The sequence below is a fragment of the Podarcis raffonei genome, chromosome 9 (genome assembly GCF_027172205.1).
Source record: "Podarcis raffonei isolate rPodRaf1 chromosome 9, rPodRaf1.pri, whole genome shotgun sequence".
Taxonomy (NCBI): Eukaryota; Metazoa; Chordata; class Lepidosauria; order Squamata; family Lacertidae; genus Podarcis; species Podarcis raffonei.
In genome coordinates, this window is record NC_070610.1 from 55,027,735 (window position 1) to 55,048,234 (window position 20,500).

At 40.5% G+C, this 20,500-nt stretch overlaps 1 protein-coding gene across 11 annotated transcripts in view; it reads right to left on the bottom strand.

Moving 5' to 3' along the window:
- ANK2 (ankyrin 2) overlaps nucleotides 1-20,500 on the bottom strand; it is a 320,751-nt gene that overhangs the window by 196,809 nt on the left and 103,442 nt on the right. For 4 of the 11 annotated variants that reach the window (XM_053403733.1, XM_053403711.1, XM_053403705.1 and 1 more), the window contains exon 1: nucleotides 3,612-3,802. The exons of 2 other annotated variants lie outside the window; for them this stretch is intronic. In XM_053403733.1, coding sequence (XP_053259708.1) covers nucleotides 3,612-3,695 — 84 coding nt within the window. In that variant the 5' untranslated portion in view covers nucleotides 3,696-3,802. Of the gene's footprint in view, nucleotides 1-3,611; nucleotides 3,803-20,500 lie in introns of those variants that run through there. 5 more of the 11 variants (XM_053403729.1, XM_053403738.1, XM_053403722.1 and 2 more) reach the window with 2 other exon arrangements.

The window sequence follows — 20,500 nt, forward strand, 5'->3', positions numbered from 1 at the left end:
CAGTCTCTTCCATATTGAACATGCCTGCACTGGGGGCCAGGACAGGAACACCAGCCCCCCAATCTGTTCTGAAAGGTGTGTAGAATTTTGATCTGTGAGCATGGCAGTGGCTGGTATGGGTGCCTTTTTCTTTTGATGGGTTGGCTGGTGGGTGAGACATGGGCTGATATGATTTAAGGCAGCTTCATAGGTTCCTATGAGAAGCTACTCAAACCAAGGGAACTGATTCCATTGGCAATTCCTTCTGATTATACATTTTTAGATCAAGATGCCAGGAATTTTTATTGCTATGCCTACGAAGACATCAACGCACCTAGAAATTTAGTGCCAAAGTTTCCTTCATTTTGTGTTCTTTGCAATCTTGAGAGAAGCATCACCTCCAGGCTCAAGGTCCTTTCTATCAAACTTATGCTGGGGCTACCGTTAATGGTAATTTTAAGAGATCTGATACAAAAGCAATGAGTTATTTTGTCAGCGTATTTGGATACAACTTTAATTACTCCTCTGGGAATTCATTTTGATGACAAAAGAACAGAATATATTAGAACAGGCAAGTTAAGCTGAGTTTAAACTGAGAAATAGATCCATATATGTCAACAATGAAGTTGTAAGTTTAGAATTAATAATGAAAATGAAAAGATCACTTAATCATTACAGTTCTTTAACACTACCTTGTCTGTTTAAGGACCATCGTAATCTAACTGCAGCTGTCCTTAAAACCTGTGTTATAGGAACATGGAATCCTGCCTTATACTAGGACTATCTGGTCCATCTAGCTCAACAGTGTCTGCCCTTACTGGCAAAAGGTCTCTGGGATTTTAGGCAAGAGACACTCCCAGAGATTGGGAGTTGAACCTGAGACCCTCTGCATGCAAAGCAGCAGTTCCACAAGAATCTGCCCTACTCGTGATCTTCTCTGGTTCCTAATCATATGGGGAGCCTCCTCCATGAGTAGAAAAGGCACTCTGCTACAGAAATCCCATCAGCATTCAGGAAAGCCAGCACTAGGTGTATGGTGACAGGCTAAAGGTGAGCCCCAGAAGACTTTTTCTACTTGGCTATCATCATTCTTATTTGGCTTTCTTAGCCAGAAATTCCCAGAGTGAGTTACAACAATTAAAAACACAAGATTAAAATCAGTACAAACAATTTACATTCTGAAGAATAGAGCTGGTCCTAAAAATACATAGGTGGTATGCAATTAAGTTTTACTCAGAGTAGACACATTCTGAGTAAAACTTAGTTGTGGATCACCCTATGTATCTCAGGTGTCAAAGGCCAGGGTAATGGGCATCTTCAGCATATGGCAGACTCTATACAATGGAAGTGTCAGACATGCCTCTGTGAGAACGGAATGCTATAGCTTAGGAGCTGCCATAGACAATGCCCTGTCTCCCAGAGGTGCCAGTTTAGGAGGGCGAAGGCAGGTGGCAATGTCACATGTGTGATGTCCTGGCATCTTGCACACAACACCAGGATGTCGGGAGGAGCCTAGGGCAGAGTTGAACATGGCAGCCTTGTGGCTTCAATGGCCAGTGGCTCCTCCTCCACCTCCCCTTGGTGCCACCACCAGCAGGAGACTGCTTTGACCTGTGGAGGGGAAGGAGCCAGACACTGGAGCCAAGCCACAGTCAGCTCTTTGACTCACTTCTGTGCCTTCTGAACATGGAGGAGGGGGTGCTGGCCCTCAGCCTGAAAGTATAGGAGGGGTCCAAAAGGGCATGGTCCCCAAGAGCTGGCACCCCTGCCCTCCCATATGCCACCAGCCCCTCCAAACTTTGGAGGAAGATGGAAATACTAAGAAGGCTCCCTCTGTCAATCTTAACTCCCAAGAGGGTCTATAGGGAAGGAGGTGATCTTTCAGATTTTGGGGTCTGAAGGGGACTTAAGAAGAGTAGGAAATTGGTTTCCATACAGACTGGATCATTTTTGTGCAAGTACAGATTTATATGCATTATACATGTATGGCCCTTTAATTTGGGACAAACAAAGGTAAATAGCTCTTCCCTTTTGCCTAGGTATGAAACCCAACCTAATTCAAACATTATACACTAAGGCAATCCACAGAAAAGTGGAGTCACCATGTTTTAACTTTTTATCAAAATTCTTCCATTAACTGGATCAGGACATATCCTCACAGTGCAATCCTATACATTTCTTCAGAATTAATTCCTATTAAGTTCAATGGAGTTTACTCACTGGGTGCAGGATTTCAGCCTAAATTTATTAAAACATATACACACTACCAAAGAAAGATAATTCTCCATACTTCAAATACCTTTGGCAGGTCTGCTTTCTTTCATCTCTGTTGTATGGAACACATATTATCAAGTTTCTAAAAATACAGAGGCTTATCTTTTGGAAAGCTATATTACAGCATCATGTAAATTCTACTCAAGTTTACAACAGATGACTGCAAGATGCATCGCTGAACATTTGCTGCATTTTCCCCCTTGGGCTACACAGCTTCTTACAAAGCATAGCAGCTCTTTCATTGCTGTATCCCCAAGGATACCTAAGGACTAAGATATTTTTCACAGGAGCTACTCTTGTAGTAAGGTATTAAAAAGTGAGAGAAAGAGAACAACAGACAGCATGATAATATTTCCATAAAAGTAATTTTTCAATGAGGGGTGGGGGGTGGGTTGCACGTGCATGTTTGCTCCCATATTTTAAATGAAACTGGTTTCAAAATAATTTGTTTTGAGGAAACTACTTCCAAGTGGGAAGATTAATTTTAAGACCTGGGGGTTCAAATCCTATGCATTCTTTCCTTGGAAAAGTGGGACTTACTTCTGAGTAAAAATGCATTGGGTTGCAGCTCAGAAAACCTTTAGAAAGCCTGGCCAAAAAGCTGGGTGTGGCTGTGTATTTTATGTTGCCCTCCATCGCTTTCACATTAGCAGCAGGGTATTGCAAGTATCTGGTTGCTACAGGCATCTGGGAAAAGGAAACTCAGGGTTGTTGTTGTTGGTTTTTGTAGTTTCACACCTTTCATTTGAATGAAAGAGAGAAATCTCAGCTAAAGGTAGTTAAAGGATATAAATCCCAATTCACACATCCACAAGAAATAAAGCCAGTGCCATGTCCACCTACACTATTCCTCTTGCCACAATCAAACAGTTTAATCTTTTTTTAAAGGAGGAATAGCATGCAATGAAACCAATACAGCAAAGCATAACAAAGTCAATAGTAATTCAACAAAACAGGCAGCTGTGTGCTTTTTAAAAGAGCCCTTCAGTCACTGTCCATTCAGATTAACATTAGGTTTGTCTACCATTTCAAGACACTCCAAAAAAGAAAAACCAAAGCATTTCCTTATTGCCAAATTGCCTAGAGATCAGCAGTGGATAACACATTCCTACTACAACCTTCACACCCTAGACATGTAGCTTCTACATACTACAATGCCTTAGTGACTAAGACACTACTACTTCTTAATGTTTTCAGAATATCAAGCAAACAGTAACAGGCAATATGGTCTTCCACAGCATAAACACAGAAAAGGTGATCCATACACCTTCATTCTTAAGACTTCAGAGGACTACTACTGTCTTACTGCTCCACACACACAACACATATACACATATTGCTATGTCCGTTTACACTACCTTCTTGGGTCTTTTCTTCCTTTGATTACTTCCATTATACTTCTCTCCACCATCACTCTTCTGAGCTGCTTCCTCATTCATCATTTTGAATAGTCTTCAATGCAAAGAGCGTTGCCATTAAACCCTCTCAAACACACAGAGCATTAGCAAATGTGTCACTTGCTGGAGAGGAGGAGGGGTGTGTGAGCAGGGAGGGGGAGGGTAGGACGGAAGAAAGAAGACGCAGGCACAGAGAGGGTGAGCGCGATGATGTTGCTATGGCAGCAGCTACCACAACTGTTTATCTGACTGCATTGTTAAATCTGATTTAACCAATTATCACAGAATCTTGGCTCTTTAACTGTAGAAAAACCCTTAAGCAGAATGCACAGAATCCGGAATAGAATTTAGGAAACAAGTACAATGACCTAGTTAGTATAAACACACACACACACAATACGTTTTTTAGGATCCACCCTATACTTTTGACTGTAGATTGTTTTAACTGATGTTATTCTTGTATTCTTGCATTTTTGTATTGATGTAGCTTGCCCTGAGACCCGAGAGTGAAGGATGGGTGGGAAATTTATTTTTTATTAATTATTGTTATTACTATTATTATAGATGCTCAGATAGCTATACCTGCCACACACACACACACACACACACACACACACACACACACACACACACCCCTATCTGTATTATCTGCTCAGGAGTGCCTTCTTACAAATCTGTGAAATGTTAATTACTCTAGGTCACTGTACCAACTTCTGTAATTCCTGAAAGATATAATACATAAGGATTTGCTTTGTCTTCGTCCCATTTACTGACTGGTAAAAATCTTAGGCAATTTCCCCCAGTGTCACTGTGAAATACAGATTTTACTAAAATCAGTACAAAATGTGGATAATTATTTTGCTTTGGGCTTCCAAGTTCTTTAGAAAGCAGACATTTCACAATTATAAGCTCTTCCCTTCCTCAAAGGAAAACAAATGACTATGGAAAACAGACCTTCCATTTTTCTCTGATTATTACTAGTTTATTGTTCTCATTGGAAAGTTTAACTAAAGCATGCACTGCACACGATAAACAAAACAAGATGAGTGATTCCCTAAATGCTGCAATCTGACCCAATGCATATAGAAAAACCAGGACTGAAAAGTCCCCTTCTGTTGGAAGGCCTTTCCTTCAAGGAAGGTACACACCATTAGAACCTACGGATCTAACCTCCATGTATTTGCACAGCTTGATACAGGAGCTTCTTCTATACAAGGGAATTCTGAGGTGCAGATTGTGCTCCCATATTTGCAATAACTTTCCCATTGATTTCAGTGGTGAAGCCAGTTGGGAAACCCAGTTGACCAAGAGTTCCATCTGTGTAGATGTCCAATGATGCGAAGTCATCTCTCTGTCTCACACAGCATTTACAAGTCACTTTCTTCCACTGCTTTTCCCACTCGAGCAGGTGTGGGGATGTCTTCACACAATGATTTATTTTCCCATGTTAAACTCTGAGTGACTGACACTTTCATTTATGCATGCGCCATCATCAGCACATGCGCAAAAGCTTCCTGAACTGTTTACACCACAATGGAACCATGCCTTGCGTTTTCAAATTGCATGGAAGCTGGTCTGAGAAACAGCACATCCAAGAGAAGTATTTCTCGAAAAGCTACAAGGTACAGAGGGCACTGCATTTCCTCAGGGGTAACCTGTCAGGGGCCACAGACCTGTACTAGGTAGGTATGGAATGAAGCCACACCTTATTCCTCTCCCCCCATCACTCACATGAAATCAGACTGTGATTGCAGACTAGCCACTCCTATTCTAGAATATTATTTAGAGACAATTGGGTGGACAAAAATCAAATAAAGAATGCAATTCAGAAGGTTCTGTCTACTTCATATGATTAATGTGATTTCTACAGAAAGTATTCCAGAGCAATGATTGGCAAAAGTGTATCTTTGAAAGCAAAACTAACTGAAACTGAAACTGTTATGGGCCCCAATGCACATTGTTCAGAAAATGTACAATGAACCTTCTGTGAGGCTTTCCAGGCAACTAAAGTGGGAGAACAGGGCCAGAAAAGTTTCCCTCCATGAACTTCTTAAATTAACATTATATTATAACAGTATTATAAGGTATTATAAGGAAGTCCTGGCATGTAATGATTCTGAGTATTTACTATTTGTTTTTGTTGTGTGTGATTGACAATATCGCCTTTGGAAAAACCAAGCATATTCCTTGACAATTCATAAAAGGACTAAAGTCTAAAAATCATATTCTGACAAACATTAAATGTACAGAGTAATATTTGTACATATGGAAACTCACTGAAGTACATCACACTAATTAGCCTTAACTGCTGTTTCTTGTTTTACAAAAGCCAATGCATTAATCTTCATCAACAGCTTTATTTCTATGATACCATAAAGCAGCAAAGTTGAGGAAAATAGAAAACCAGACATTTAATGGCTGAGCTACACCTATGGGACTACAAGAATGGTCAACTCTGCAGCCTTATTCAGCCCAGGTAACCTAAAATAAAACTGCAAGATGATGTATGACTCAATTATCTCTCATTTGTCTTCAGCTGCCAGTCTGCCTGAGATTATAACAGTCAGCAGATGGCTCTGAGGCCCCAAGTGGGGAAGATTTGGTGGTCCCAGTGTTTGTTAAGGCAAAAGGAATCTTAAAAGAATATTACTACAATTAATTTGCCGATTTCAGTTTGTGGACCACTGTCCATGTCTCTGAGTGCAAAGCATTTCCTGGCAAATTGCTGTACAAGCTGTCACACTTCATGCATGGGAGGCCCTTGGAAACCACAGGGTACGGAGATCAAGCTGTTAACTTGCTAATGGCACAATTCTCCATTGCTTTTACTCATCAGACTCCTATCATCTTCTAGTAATATGTCAGGACACAGCACAACTACAGAATGGGAGATCAATGCAGTTTCATCAAGTGAAACAGAGCAAAAGCTCTTGTCGCAGTTAATTTTCATCACTTGGTTTTTAATTCATTTGATTTTTTTCTTCCTTTTGTACATGTAAATATTTCCATTTCTTTCTCTCCCTCCCTCTCTCATTCTCTCTCTCTCTCTCTCTCTCTCTCACACACACACACACACACTGTTTCCCAGTGCTTTTTTCCTAAAAAAAGAGGTGTCAGAACCAGTGCTTTTTCTGGGGGGGCACACAGGGGTACGCATACCCCTAAATATTTAGTGAATCTAAGTTTGGCCTCATTAAGGGGCAGTATTTCAATATGAGTAGTAAAATGAGAGTACCCCTAAACATTTTTTTAAAGCATAAAAGCACTGGTCAGAACTCACCATGAATGCCTCCCTTGTTCTCTTTTAATGGCAATGGCACCCACCTGAGAGGTGCCAGAACTGAGTTCCCCTGGGGGGGGGAGTCCTGCTGTTCCCCAAATTGTTTGACTTTGCTTCAAGACTTGGAACATAAGAATAGCTGTGCTGCATCAGGTCAAAGGCCCATCCTAGTTGCCCAACCAGATGCCTATGGGAAACATGCAAGCAGGACCTGAGTGTCACAGCACTTTTCCCTCTTGTAATTCCCAGAAAATGATATTTAGAGGCACAGTGCATCCAACCATGGGGGATAGGAAAGAGCCATCATAGCTAGTAGCCATTATTGATAGCTTTCTCCTCCATGAATTTGGTCTAGTTCTTATTTAAAGCAACCAAAGTCAGTGGCAATTCACTTGAGGTAAATTAAAATTTTCAGGAATCTATATTTTTATTCAAACTTTGTTCATTAAAGCTCCACACTACAGGATTGAAGTAGATCAGATGAAAAACAGCTGCCATGATAGGATGCTGCAGAAGCAACTGTTTTATTGATTTTGCTTCAAGGACACACTTATCTCTATTTTCATCTATGCTTGTAAATCACAATCCAGCACAGGATTAAGATGATGTTTATATATCACATAAACCAAAGACAAACCCGAGGAACTTACCATCCAGAACAATTAAATTAAACAAATTAAATCAGCAAATGTGACACCTTAATGAAAGGCACATCTGGTCCAATAGTAAAATGATTTCTATCTCTCATTGAGGCTGAAATCATAAACTCCCTTACCTGGGAGTAAGCCTCATTGCACCCAGTGGGGCTTACTTTCCAAGTAGACACATACAGGATTGCACCATTAGTTTTGCATCTTTTCTCCAAAATAACAACATTTCTTACTTATCAATACAATTATTTGAAGCAATACAGATGGTGTTGGTGGAGATGTGTTACACAAATGAACTATTTATATGCCTATTAATCAGTTTATGCTTGAATAATGTATTTTTCAACTGCCGGTAGCCTGCCTGGCCTGCCTTTAGGTTAAATTGATTCCCTTAGTCATCAATATGAACTATCCACTGATTCTGACTTTGTAATTAAATAGGCACACAACCACATGGAAAATATTGCATGGCTACTTCATCTACCAAGTGAGGCTTTATGCAAATTTGGCTTATTTCATATTTTATTGAAATGTCATTTCTTAAACTTTAGAAGGAACATTATGAATATATCAGACTTCTGGTCTCTGCTCCATTGAACCCAGACTACAATAGTTTTGTGTTCTGTTCTTTTAGGTGTCAGACTGCTGCTGTGATAGATGCTATCATGAAAAGAGCAGGCTCTTATGAATAAATGTAAATTTCACATCTTCAAAATTCACATAGCTACAGTTTTGTTAATCACTTTGCACTGGATATTGGAAAGAATTCTCATCATATTAACTAATTCTTTTCCAGCTAATGAATTGTCTAGAATTATGGTCATCTGGGACTTCCATGAACTTCTCTTACTAAGAGAGTTCTGCAGGTTGCTTTGAACCAAACCCGGAGGCTGCAGCTGCCCAGGACTGATAAGAAAACAACAATTGAATAGTGCAAATCATGGAATGCCAGAGACCAACTTCATTTTATCAGCAAATTAATCAAATAATCAGGCTGGGAGGAGAGTAAGCAGGATAAGACACTTGTTTTTAATTGCATCTTCAAGAAAATGGTGATTTAGATTATTTTGCTCCCAAAGGGGAGAAGCCCAAAGTGAGACTATAAGGATCTAGGAAATCAGTACTTCTACAAGCTATTATGTAAGAATCCCAGGAGCAATGCCCATGCTTTCAACAAGTACATTACAGGAAGAGTCAGTAATTGAGACACAGATAGGTAGGCAGGAATAAAAACTAATGCACAGTACACTACACACTGCTCTTGTTGAAGTTCCTTTAAAGTAGAAGCTCTGTGAAAAGAAAGCTTGAGGAAGAGTGAATCAAAAGTCAGACCTGGTCTTTTCAAACCAGCTGGATTTCCTTATAATGTAAGGAGGAGTCCTGTGCTTTTCACAGTAGTCAACAATATACTTTCATGAATTCCAAAATCTGGGCATGCAGACAATCATCCATCTCCACTGTTACTCCTCAGCAACTGCCCTTCAACAGGGACCTTCTATATGGCTATCATGACGAGTAGGGAAAGACAGACTCCACTAATGTTTTTAAAGTCATCTAAGTTATTAGCCATTGGCAGTGAAGTCCATGCATTAATTCTGTTGTGTGAAGAAATATCGTTCACTCACCTTTTCTGACAATGTGTCTGAATTTAAACTCCATACTGGGTGATGGAAGACATCAGCAATTATGTTCTTTGCGATTATTATTATTATTATTATTACTACTACTACTACTACTACTACTGTTAAATTTGTATACCCCCTATACCTGCAGGTCTCGAGGAGATTCACAGGATAAAAGCAGACCATAAAAACACAAAATACACAATAAAAATAAAGACAAAAATAACCCAATAACCCTCCCCCAACACATTTTAAAAGGGTATTGGATGTAAATCAGCAAAAGGCCTGGTTAAAAAGGGATGTTTTTGCCCTGTGCCTAGAGGTGTATAATGAAGGTACCAGGCGAATCTCCCTGGGGAGAGTATTCCACACATCCTGGATCAGCAACTAAACATAGTAAGTTTGACCAAAGGCCTAACTATCCGACCACAGTATTTCCCATAGTGGTCAATGTGATAATGGCTACTAGTCAGGGTGTTTATACAATACATCGAAATCAGAGGCAGCATATCTCTGAAACCAGTCTCTGAAGCACAAAAACAGGAATGAGTTAAATATGCTCATGCTCCAGCTTCTGATTGGTCACTATGGGAAATAAGATGCTGGACAAGATAGGCCTTTTGTCTACAGATTGCTATAATGTTACAGAATGTATTCCCTACTGATATATGATGTATGAGAGGCCCCATCTGTAGTGGCATTCTGCCGGCTTTTGAAGATGCATCTGTTCACAAAGGCTTTCCCTTGATCTTTCTGTCTAAATACCCTGTTTCAATTGCTGTATTTTGAATGATTTTATTGTGCAGTTTAATTGTGGATATTTATATTTTAATCTTTGTGTGACTGGCTTTTATATGCTGTAAATTACTTGGAAGTCTATTTTGATATTAAACAGTATGTAAATAAAAACAACAGCAACGTTCTCCAAGAATTTGTCCAATTGAGGTCTCAGTTGACAATGTAGGAGCAAGGCAGCAGGCCTTGAGATAATAAGCACTAAATACTCAATTATTTCACAACTCACTAGAGCTACAAAATCACCTTAATCCTTAGTTGTACCATATGCCACATACTCAGACCTCCAAAGCCTCAAGCTGGACCTCCCTTCCAGTGTGGCGATATTTGGTAACTGGCTTGATGATTCATAAACTGTTTATTATAATGAGATTACATTTTAATTCAGTACATATTGCTAATTTACATCTATTACTAGCAATTCAAATGGAACAAAAGCACATCATATATGCTCTGAAATGAAAATAAATCAAATGTGAAGCCAAATTTTAACTGGAATTTCAAGGCACATTTAAGTTTAAGATTTCACATAACCCTCCACTTAAGCATATTCCACCAACCGAAAAATATGTACATCTCTGTAGGAATGCCTCAAGATGGGGGAGCGGGGAACAGAGAAGAGAAGAGGGAAGTTTTGCTAGATAATGTTTTCATACTCATTTAAAAACACACATCACATTCAATTAAATTACAGTGGTACCTCGGGTTAAGAACTTAATTCGTTCTGAAGGTCTGTTCTTAACCTGAAACTGTTCTTAACCTGAGGTACCACTTTAGCTAATGGGGCCTCCCACTGCCACTGCACTGCCACCACACGATTTCTGTTCTCATCCTGAAGCAAAGTTCTTAACCCAAGGTAATATTTCTGGGTTAGCGGAGTATGTAACCTGAAGCGTCTGTAACCTGAGGTACCACTGTAATAATAATTTGCATCTAAAAAGGCTGGCACAAAATAATTTTCCTTGGATCTATCCTATTCAGCATAGCTTCAACACAGGTGTGATAAAACAATACCCATTCTTTAAAAGTTTATTTATGTATTATTTATTCTATTTAGTACTATAAGCAATCTTACAAAAAAAGTAGCATATTTTCAGTTTCCCTTATTTGCATATCAGCACCAAGACACTGGACAGCACCACAAACAGAACTGCTGTATATGTATTTTTCATTTCCCCCCTAAGAGACTACCATTGCATAAGAATTGTGCCAGTGAATGTCGAGCATCCATAGGGGGGAGGGAATTAAATGGTGGGCAGAGAGAAGAAACAAGTTATGACTAAATTTAAGCACTTACAGCTTAGAGTATCTGAGAGGAGAACATGGCTTACAAGCCAGAACTCTGAATGGAAGAGTTACTGTTAAAGAATGAGTATATGCTGCAATATTCTGTTACAGGTTACGCTTTATGTATATTACTCAGTGTATCAAGGCTGTCATGGAGTAAAAATGTACATATACGCACTATGAAAAATTCTACACTGTCCAGCTGACAATCAAATGCAGACAGGAATAACAAATGTGCTGGAATGAAGATATATGAAAGGCAAATTCCATGCAAGGTCTACAGTGTTAAAATAAAACCTATAAACTCAGAGCATCCTTTTCTGCCATATGGTATGGGAGCATCACTTGTCTCAAGCATGCCTTTAGATATCAGGCATTTAGATATACTCATATTAGTAGCTGTACTTCAATTTGTCTGGCATTATACAACATCACTTCTTTCTCCCCCCCCCCCCAGCATCAAACTTACCCCCATCTTTTCAGAAATACAAGTGAATGGAGTCTTTGGCACCCTATAATTACCATATTGATCACATGTCGTGTGATAATTGCTATAGTAACCAGACACCTGGTGTGGGATACTTTCTGACTAGAAAAAATATTCCTGAAAGTACTATTGATATCTTTAGTTTTCCCTCGGCTTCTTTTTCGTTTTAAGAGTGAAATGAATTATATCTCTTTGCTAAATATCATGACAAGTGAAATCTCAAAACATGTTTTCAACAGTAAGAAGCATGTGCAACTAGGCCTACGACTTAAAATATTAAGCAGCATATAAATGTTTTAAATAAATAACTTGTGTATATTATTCCCTTTGTTCTTTTAACATTTATTAAGCACTATTATAGCCTGAAACTCTCTAGAGTTAAGCATGAATAAGCCCATTTACATCTATGGACTTAAGGTTTGCCTAAGATGCAGCAATTTCCTTGAATTTTTCAATGTGGGTAGAGAAATTACTGAAATGTCTATTATCATATTTTGGGACACCTTATTGGAATCACTTGGGCTTATGTGCTTAGGCATGTTGTGCTGTAAGTATTATATTCTTAAACACATGTGGCTGGCATATATTTTGAGGTCTATATATTAAGTTGAGGAAGTTAAAATAACAGGTCTTGTTCTTGTACGAGCCTTCACAGGGCTAAGCCCAGAAGATTGCCCTGGCATTCTATGCCTTGTAAACAGTGCTCCAGATTTCATGGTCTTTCCTGGCCCATGCTGAAGGTGCTGCGGATCACAACCTGGGTCCTTCTGCCTGCAAAGCACGGGTTCTACATTGGACCCCCATTGGCATACACGCAAACACACATGTTGCACTTACAATCCTGAATTCACCTCCTCTCAATGATCCTCTCCCCTTATTCTTGAACCACTTACCGTATTTTTTGCTCTATAAGACTCACTTTTCCCTCCTAAAAAGTAAGGGGAAATGTGTGCGCGTCTAATGAAGCGAATGCAGGTTGCGCAGCTATCCCAGAAGCCAGAACAGCAAGAGGGATTGCTGCTTTCACTGCGCAGCGATCCCTCTTGCTGTTCTGGCTTCTGAGATTCAGAATATTTTTTTTCTTGTTTTTCTCCTCCAAAAATTAGGTGTGTCTTGTGGTCTGGTGCATCTTATAGAGCAAAAAATATGGTCTATCTCCCAGTGCTGACTCTCTGGATGTCACTGGTCAACCTTATTTTCAAGCCACATTTTCCCCCCCATGTCAGCAGACAGCGGACTTCTAAGCAGGCCTTTTATTAAATAAAAATGCAGAAGTACAGCCAATTTCAATTTCCATGGGCTTTCAGATCACAACTTGTTGCTAGAGAAAAGTTGGGCAGACTAGGAGTATTTCTGCAGAAACAATGAGATGGCATTTGAAGCTTCCAGAGAACGGGGAGTCTTTATGCTTTTGCAATGTTAGCACCATGGATAACATTTCCTTATGGTTATTTATGAAAACCAAAATTGGTATAATAACCTGATTTTGCAGACTCAAAATTGTTTTCCCCACTCCACCTCATGCTAAATATTTTTCTTATCTGAGAGATGATTTTGCCATACCTCCCTTTATGAATTACTGCACTCACCTGTTTCTCCTATACTATTTATTTACTGGGGAAATTTATATCCTGCTCTTCCGTCAAAAAGCACTTCTTAGTGCAGTGTACAAAAATGTAAATACAATAATTTGTATTTCAAAAGGGGGGAATACAACGTAAAACAGCAGAACTGTCAGACAGTATTGATACAGAATTAAAATTAAAAACCTGGAAGCTTCAAGTTCTAAAATACCCAGGCCAATACTTGGGTGGCAGGGCGTGTCTTCAAATGTCCTTGAAAAGGATCAGACTTGGAGCCAGGCAAGACACCCTATGGACAGCATTCCAAAACTTGTAGCAGCACAACTGAAAAGGCCCTATCTTCAGTCACCATCCTCTTTGCCTCTGAAGGCAGGAATAACTTGAAGAAGGGCTCTGAGGATGATCTTAATAGACGGCTTGTACAGAAGCAGATAGTCCTTAGTTACCTGAGACTTAAACCACTTAGGATTTCAAAGTCTGAAGCCAGAACTTTAAAATGCAGTATTAATCAACAATATAAAACAGCAAGCATGCTCTCTAACATTTTTACCTTAGAATCCAGGACATGGCCTTACCCCCATGTAAGTCATGTGACCTGTGCAAGATCACAGAGCCTCAAAACATTTATTTTTGAGGTCACGATCCCACACATTTTATCCCAAAACACAACTTTTGGGGCTCCGTGATCACACGTTTTGGGTGCCCATTGCGCAATGGTGCCCATTGATATTATCAGAACAGTTGACAGGTATGACAGCACATGAATGACAAATATTTTCAACAGCTGGCTGCTTAATTATGGAATTTTTTTTTCACTACATGTTGGGAAAATATGTGAAATACTGTGACTAGAATTGTCAGTAGAGCTAATTTTAGCCCGACCTGATTTTGTGATTTTACTTTTTTAGGATCTGCGTATGTTTCCCCATTTCCTCATGCTGTGCTTTAATGCTAGGAATGAAATAGATGGAATTGTAGCTGGTTTGTGATGACCCAAGTACACAAGTACTCCCATAGGCCTTTAAGTAAGATTTCTCTTCTTCAATGATGAGCTGAGAAGGAAGGAAAACCCAGTTCCCATGCCCAACGTGCACAGGGGAGATGAAACTCACCCACTGCTCCTCAGTTGACACTAAACAGTGTTGCTGTTAAACGTCCCCTACCCAAATGGGAATGAAAAATAGGCCCAGCCCACCTCCCCACCAATCAGTGCAGATCTGCTGAAAAGCACGGAAGGCATAACCCTCATGCCCATTACGCCACAACATAATGCAGCAAAAGCTGCACACACATGAGAGAAGGTTAACATTCAGAATAGCAATTTAGCACAAGGTGAGACTGAAATTCAGAGGCGACGCTGTGAAGTAGCTGAAAGATGAAAGCAATATAAGATTCTCTGTGGGTCTGATATGTGGAACTAAGAGCATCTGCTGTTTGCCTCTACTTATGTCCTACTTGTATAGTTGTAAATAAAGCAACTATTATTAAAAGGAAACAAAACTGTAAGTCTCAGAAAGGGGTTTTGCTTCAGGGGAGTGTTGGGGGCCAGGTGAAGAGTTCTGGCAGGCTAGAGTTTTCCCAGGCCAGTCACAGTAGAAGGAGCCAGCATTGATCAGTCATGAGGTGCCAAAGACCTTGTTGTAACCTTCTATACCAAAGTAAAATGCAACTCTTCCATTATTTTGCCCAGTTCTGTGGCGAGGTTGTTTTTGTTTTTGTTTGAACCTATAATTTTTTTAAAGAGCTGTTAACTTCTTAACTTATTAACCTGAGTTTAATCTGGGTTTTTTTAAGGTTTGTGTTTCTTTCAGTCTGCTTCTAATAATGTTTGCTAGCAGCCTTGATAACTAGGTGGGAGATTATTTTTCAAAATAAATAAAGTGTGCTCTTATTGCTTGGGTTTTGCTGTATTTTGTATTTCTGTTACAAGCCACTTCGTTTTCAATCAGGAAAACAGAGTATGGATATTAAGTAAACTGAAAAATGGTGTTTTTTCCAGTTTGCATCAGTTACTGAGTAGTCCCTTTCCAATCTAAATAAATCAAAGATTGATATCAACAAAGGGGTGTATACTTCACAATAAATACATAACACATATATACTTTTTTACCCCTTATTTATGCATATTAGCAGTATAACTTTTGCTCTGATCTCTTATATCTGGTACAGGATCAGGCAATTGCATTACTTGCTTTAAATGCTCCTGGGCAAATGGTCAGGACGCTCAATACCCCTATCAAGTTTTTGAAGGAGCTTTTGTAAAAGGATTTGGATAATATATAATAAGAAGCTGTTTGTAGCATTAACCAACCAAAGACAATTGAATGGCAATGAAAGATTGTGCATAAACTCACTACATAAGCTGCCTCTCCTCTGCTGTACCATAAAATGCCATGTGGCAGTCATAACACAAACAGGAGACACAAATGAATGAGAAAGGCGAGGCCCCAGCAGAGATCAAGAGTTCCAACAAGGATCATAGAATCGTAGGATTGTAGTGTTGGAAACGACCCTGAGGGTCAAGAAATAACACTTTCTGCTCTGGCAGCCTTTTCCTTTAATTGCAGGTGAATGGCAGGATAGTTATGAAAACTCAATAGTAAGGAAAAAGAGATGTGGAGGGGGAGAGGAAGTCTTCTCATTTTTATCACTTCTTCAATGGAAAACAGGTTTTAAGGTTCATCCCTGGTTCAAGTTAAGCCCTGAAACCACTGTGGAATGCTGAGTGCACACTGTGAAGACCTGGCATCAGAGAATGGGTTGAGCACATTGTTTAGTCTTTCAAAATTGAGGAAGAAAATCAGCACAGGGTTTCTTTCTGGAGCATTTGCAAATGCTAATAAGTATTTCAGCACTAGTCTGAAGAACTGAACATGCAATCTGAAGCATAACGTGAGACCCAAATATGAAACAAAGACCACAGCATGGTCAGAAAGATTTCTAGTTGTGAAGCAGATCCATACTGCACCAAAGCTGTGCTAACTTCACCCAGTGGTTGCTATGCCTGCAGACAGTACACATGACTCCTTCCAATAGCTCAGGTTGTTTTTTCATAGCAGATCATAAGATTCAGAGCAATAGGATTCTTTGATTATAGCAGGCCCACATCTGATATTGCCAATTTTATGCATCACTGCAACTCTACATTCCTTCTCATGTGCAAAGGGGTGAGAATCAGTTCAAATAACAGTAAATATACATGACAAGATCGTCCCTTCCCAGCTTATCTCCTACTCAGTAAGCCTAAAGCAAACCCCACATTCACTGATGCAACAGCCTGCAACATCCTCCTGTCCATGTTCTGCCCTGCACAAAGTTATTTGCCACACCTCAGCCTAAGGGAACGTGGAGGAAGAAAAGCAGAGTCAGCCCTGTCCTGGACCATCATATTTAGTTTTTAATCTTAGTAACTAAGGGCCAAGGGAACACAGGGAAGCAACAGGATTTCAGGAATTAATTTGAAGCAATTACTCTCACTGTATCTCTATCTTGGAACATGATTTCAAAATGAGGGCTAAGTACTGGATTATATTTATCATGTTCATATTCTGCCCTGTAGCCCCAATGACAGTCCCTCAAGCTGGAGCAGCGGAACAGTGGGGAAGCAGAGTCACTCCCTCAGCTCTGCTGGGAAACCACCTCCATGGGCTTCTCCTTCCACGTGCTGCCACTTGACCACGGCCATTGCATCAGTCTGCAGCAAAGAGGGAGGAAGCAGGATCAGCTCATTGACTCTGATGAGGGACTAGATGACTTTGGCTCTTCCTCTTCAACTGTCACCTGGTAGCAACCATTTCACCAGGCTCTTTCTATTTAAATTCCAGTAGTTATTTATAAATGTGCATTTATGCATTTGAATCAGCATGTTCAAATTATATGCATGCCGGTGCCCTGATGTCGGTGCTCTTTGCTGATGTGAAGGAAGCAGATATTCAGCCATTTTGTGTTGGGGGTTTTGGCTGTAAAACCTAGGTTGTAAAATGGTTGCTGGCTGCTTGGCTCTTGTGTAAAGGATGGTAAAAAGTTAGTAAGACGGTTAAAAGCTGTTCAAAGGTGGGTCAAAAGTTTAAGAGGAGTGTTTTGCTCCAGAGGTTTTGCACAGGAGAGTCAAGAGGTTCATCCGAGGATTCTGACATCAATTAAGGAGAAATACTTACTGAGACTATATTCCCCCTGCTTGGCTCAAGATTGAGAAGGGGGCTGAAAATATAAGTCAAGCTAGAAAATAGGGTTACTAGAAGGTTGTGGAATCAGATAGTTGAAGGGCTAGAATTCGGCTACGAGAAAGAAAAGAGGCTGAAATACTTTTAAGACAGATGGAACACTGGAAAACTTTAGAGACCATAGCTGGGCAGAGTAGGAGGAAGGAGCCAGGAAAGGATCATGACGTGACCCAGAAGCTGAACTGGGGAATTCAGATTGGTAAGTATTTACTTGGTTTGCAAAACAATATAGAATAGGTATTACTGGGTGCATTTATCTGTGGTTCTTTGGCTTTGTTTCTAATTTGCTGTACCTACTCACACGGCAAAATTAGCCTCCCCTCCCATACACTGTTTTCTCAAAAACTGTTTGTTGCCCTACTAAAGTCCAGAAAGTTAAAGGGGGTTTTGGCAATAACAAAAGTAAAATCAACAACAAAGAAAGTGACTAAGCTCAGCACTTTTTGCATCTCTCTCTTACAAATGAGTGATTGCTGTTCTCCATTTTTTTCTGAACCCCTCAGTTGTTCCAAGACATGTGTTTTGGGAGGAGTGATGGTTGAATTATCAAGAGGTTCTCCCAACTGACAACGAATGCTGACAACTAAAATATAATGATTCACATCAGTCCACACACACCAGCATAACAAGCCTAAAGACAACTCTTCAAAAACAGTAAGCTTCCCCCCCCCCAAATGCTCACCAAATAGCTCTTAGAAATACTGTTTCTGAGGCAACATTCCTTCAGTAAGTGTCCCTAAAATATTAGTGTTCCCACCCAAATGAGCGTGAGCAAACAGATGGTGGCTGCTACTGCTCCTCGCCACCATGGTTGCCAGAAAAGAGATCAAGAAGGCAAGTGAGAGAGAGAGAGAGAGTGGCAGCAATGCTATCTCCCACACTGGGAGTGATGTTCGATGGGGAACTCCTGTTCTCTGCAATGACAACTGCTTAGGAGTGGAGGCAGCGACTTCTCCTGAACCTTGGTGATGCAGTGGACTGGCAGGTGCCGCGCATATGGTGCCTGAGCCACAAGTCATGAAAAGAGTTGCTGCTGGCTGGCACAAGAGCTGTTGTTGACCACTCCCACAACAGAGGGAAGGAGAGGGAACTGCACTAAGGAAAAGCAGCAATAGCAGAAAAGTACTCCAGCTGGCCATGGGACCTTTGCTGGGCTGTAGGCCCTAACAAGTAGCTAGCAATGCTTGGTGTTGACACCTGCTTAAAAGTAATTCCTAAATGCGTCCGTAAGTAACTATATGAAATGGAAAGAAAATCACTCAATCAATACTAAATAAGACCTGACTGGATGGAGGAAAGGCTCTTCTTTTCTCAGAAAAGCATCCCTAAAAAATTAGGAACTGTTTCTAAAACTGGGGAAGATATCCCCATTGGCTGAGAAAAGCTGAAAGCCTACTGCTGGTTTAGTATAGACAATAACAGCAAAAGGAAAGAATGATATGTTCTCGGACACTGTAGGACATTCTGAATGCTCTCTTCACTTACAAAAGCTTCTTTTATTAGGAAGTGGGGGGAAAGCCTTTTATTCTCCAGACTTTGATGGAATTACAGCAGGGCAAGGGCACGGAGAAAACAAGCATTTGCTACCCTGGTCAAATGGCCATGAACTTAGAGTTCCTAGAAGTGTTTTATCTACATCCACTCATTACTACATGGTGTTATGGAGACTTCTAATAAGGGCTCATTGGAGAAAAAGAAAGAAAAGAAAAGGTCCTTCTGTTAAAAGTTATTTGGGATTCCTCCTCATGTGGGTTTCTACTAGTTGTCTGGCACCAAGGTATGCACTGAAAAGTACAGAGTAAAATGCACATTTTATTTGTGCATGTATAATGTTGGCTCTGAAAACACAGTAAGCTCTACAAACCATTTAATTTCAATATAGTTCCAACAGAAGTTTCCTCCATTTGACCTATGATTAACTCTCAAACTATGTTCCAAAGCCCCACATGCACCCTATGACTGTGGAACAGCAAGGCCTGTCATGAAAAAGGAAAACTGTGCCTTTACAGGACAACAGTGGAGAAGCCGCACAGACAATGCTCCCCTTTACTGGATTGCAACCTCTATACATATAAGAAGGAGGCTCCATCCTCACCAATTAAGGTTCAACTGGGGAGAGACTCTTTGCAGGAACACTTTGACATGCCCCTGTGGTGAAACTGCTGTTAAGAATCGGCCAGAATTATTTTTGATGTTGACATAAAGGACTGCTTAAAGGTAAAGGGACCCCTGACCATTAGGTTCAGTAGTGACCGACTCTGGGTTTGCGGCGCTCATCTCGCTTTATTGGCCGAGGGAGCCGGCATACAGCTTCCGGGTCATGTGGCCAGCATAACTAAGCCGCTTCTGGCGAACCAGAGCAGCGCACGGAAACACCGTTTACCTTCCCGCCGCAGCGGTACCTATTTATCTACTTGCACTTTGACCTGCTTTCAAACTGCTAGGTTGGCAGGAGCAGGGACTGAGCAATGGGATCTCACCCCGTCACGGGGATTCGAACCACTGACCTTCTGATCGGCAAGTCCTAGGCTCTGTGGTTTAACCCACAGCGCCACCCACGCCCCAAAGGACTGGTTATTATGGGGCAAATGAGAGTGTTATCTGTTGCAGAAAAACAACAACAATGAAAACTAACAAGCTTATTGTGAAATAAGCTTTCATGGATCAGAACACACCTCATCAGCTGCGCAAGGAGAGTGGGCATGTCTACACCAGAGAAAAATATGGATTTTAACCTGTCTGCCCACTAATTTAGGGGCATCCACATGACGTCCTCTCAGGGCCATGACACACATTTTCCCCTTTAAATGTGTGCTTTCTCAATTCCTGTAAAATCTGGAAAGGAAAAGTAATCTGCCTTGCTCTGCATGCTTGCCCCCATTTGCATTCAGACGGCACTCTCTTTTGGGGGTCAGTTCTTCTG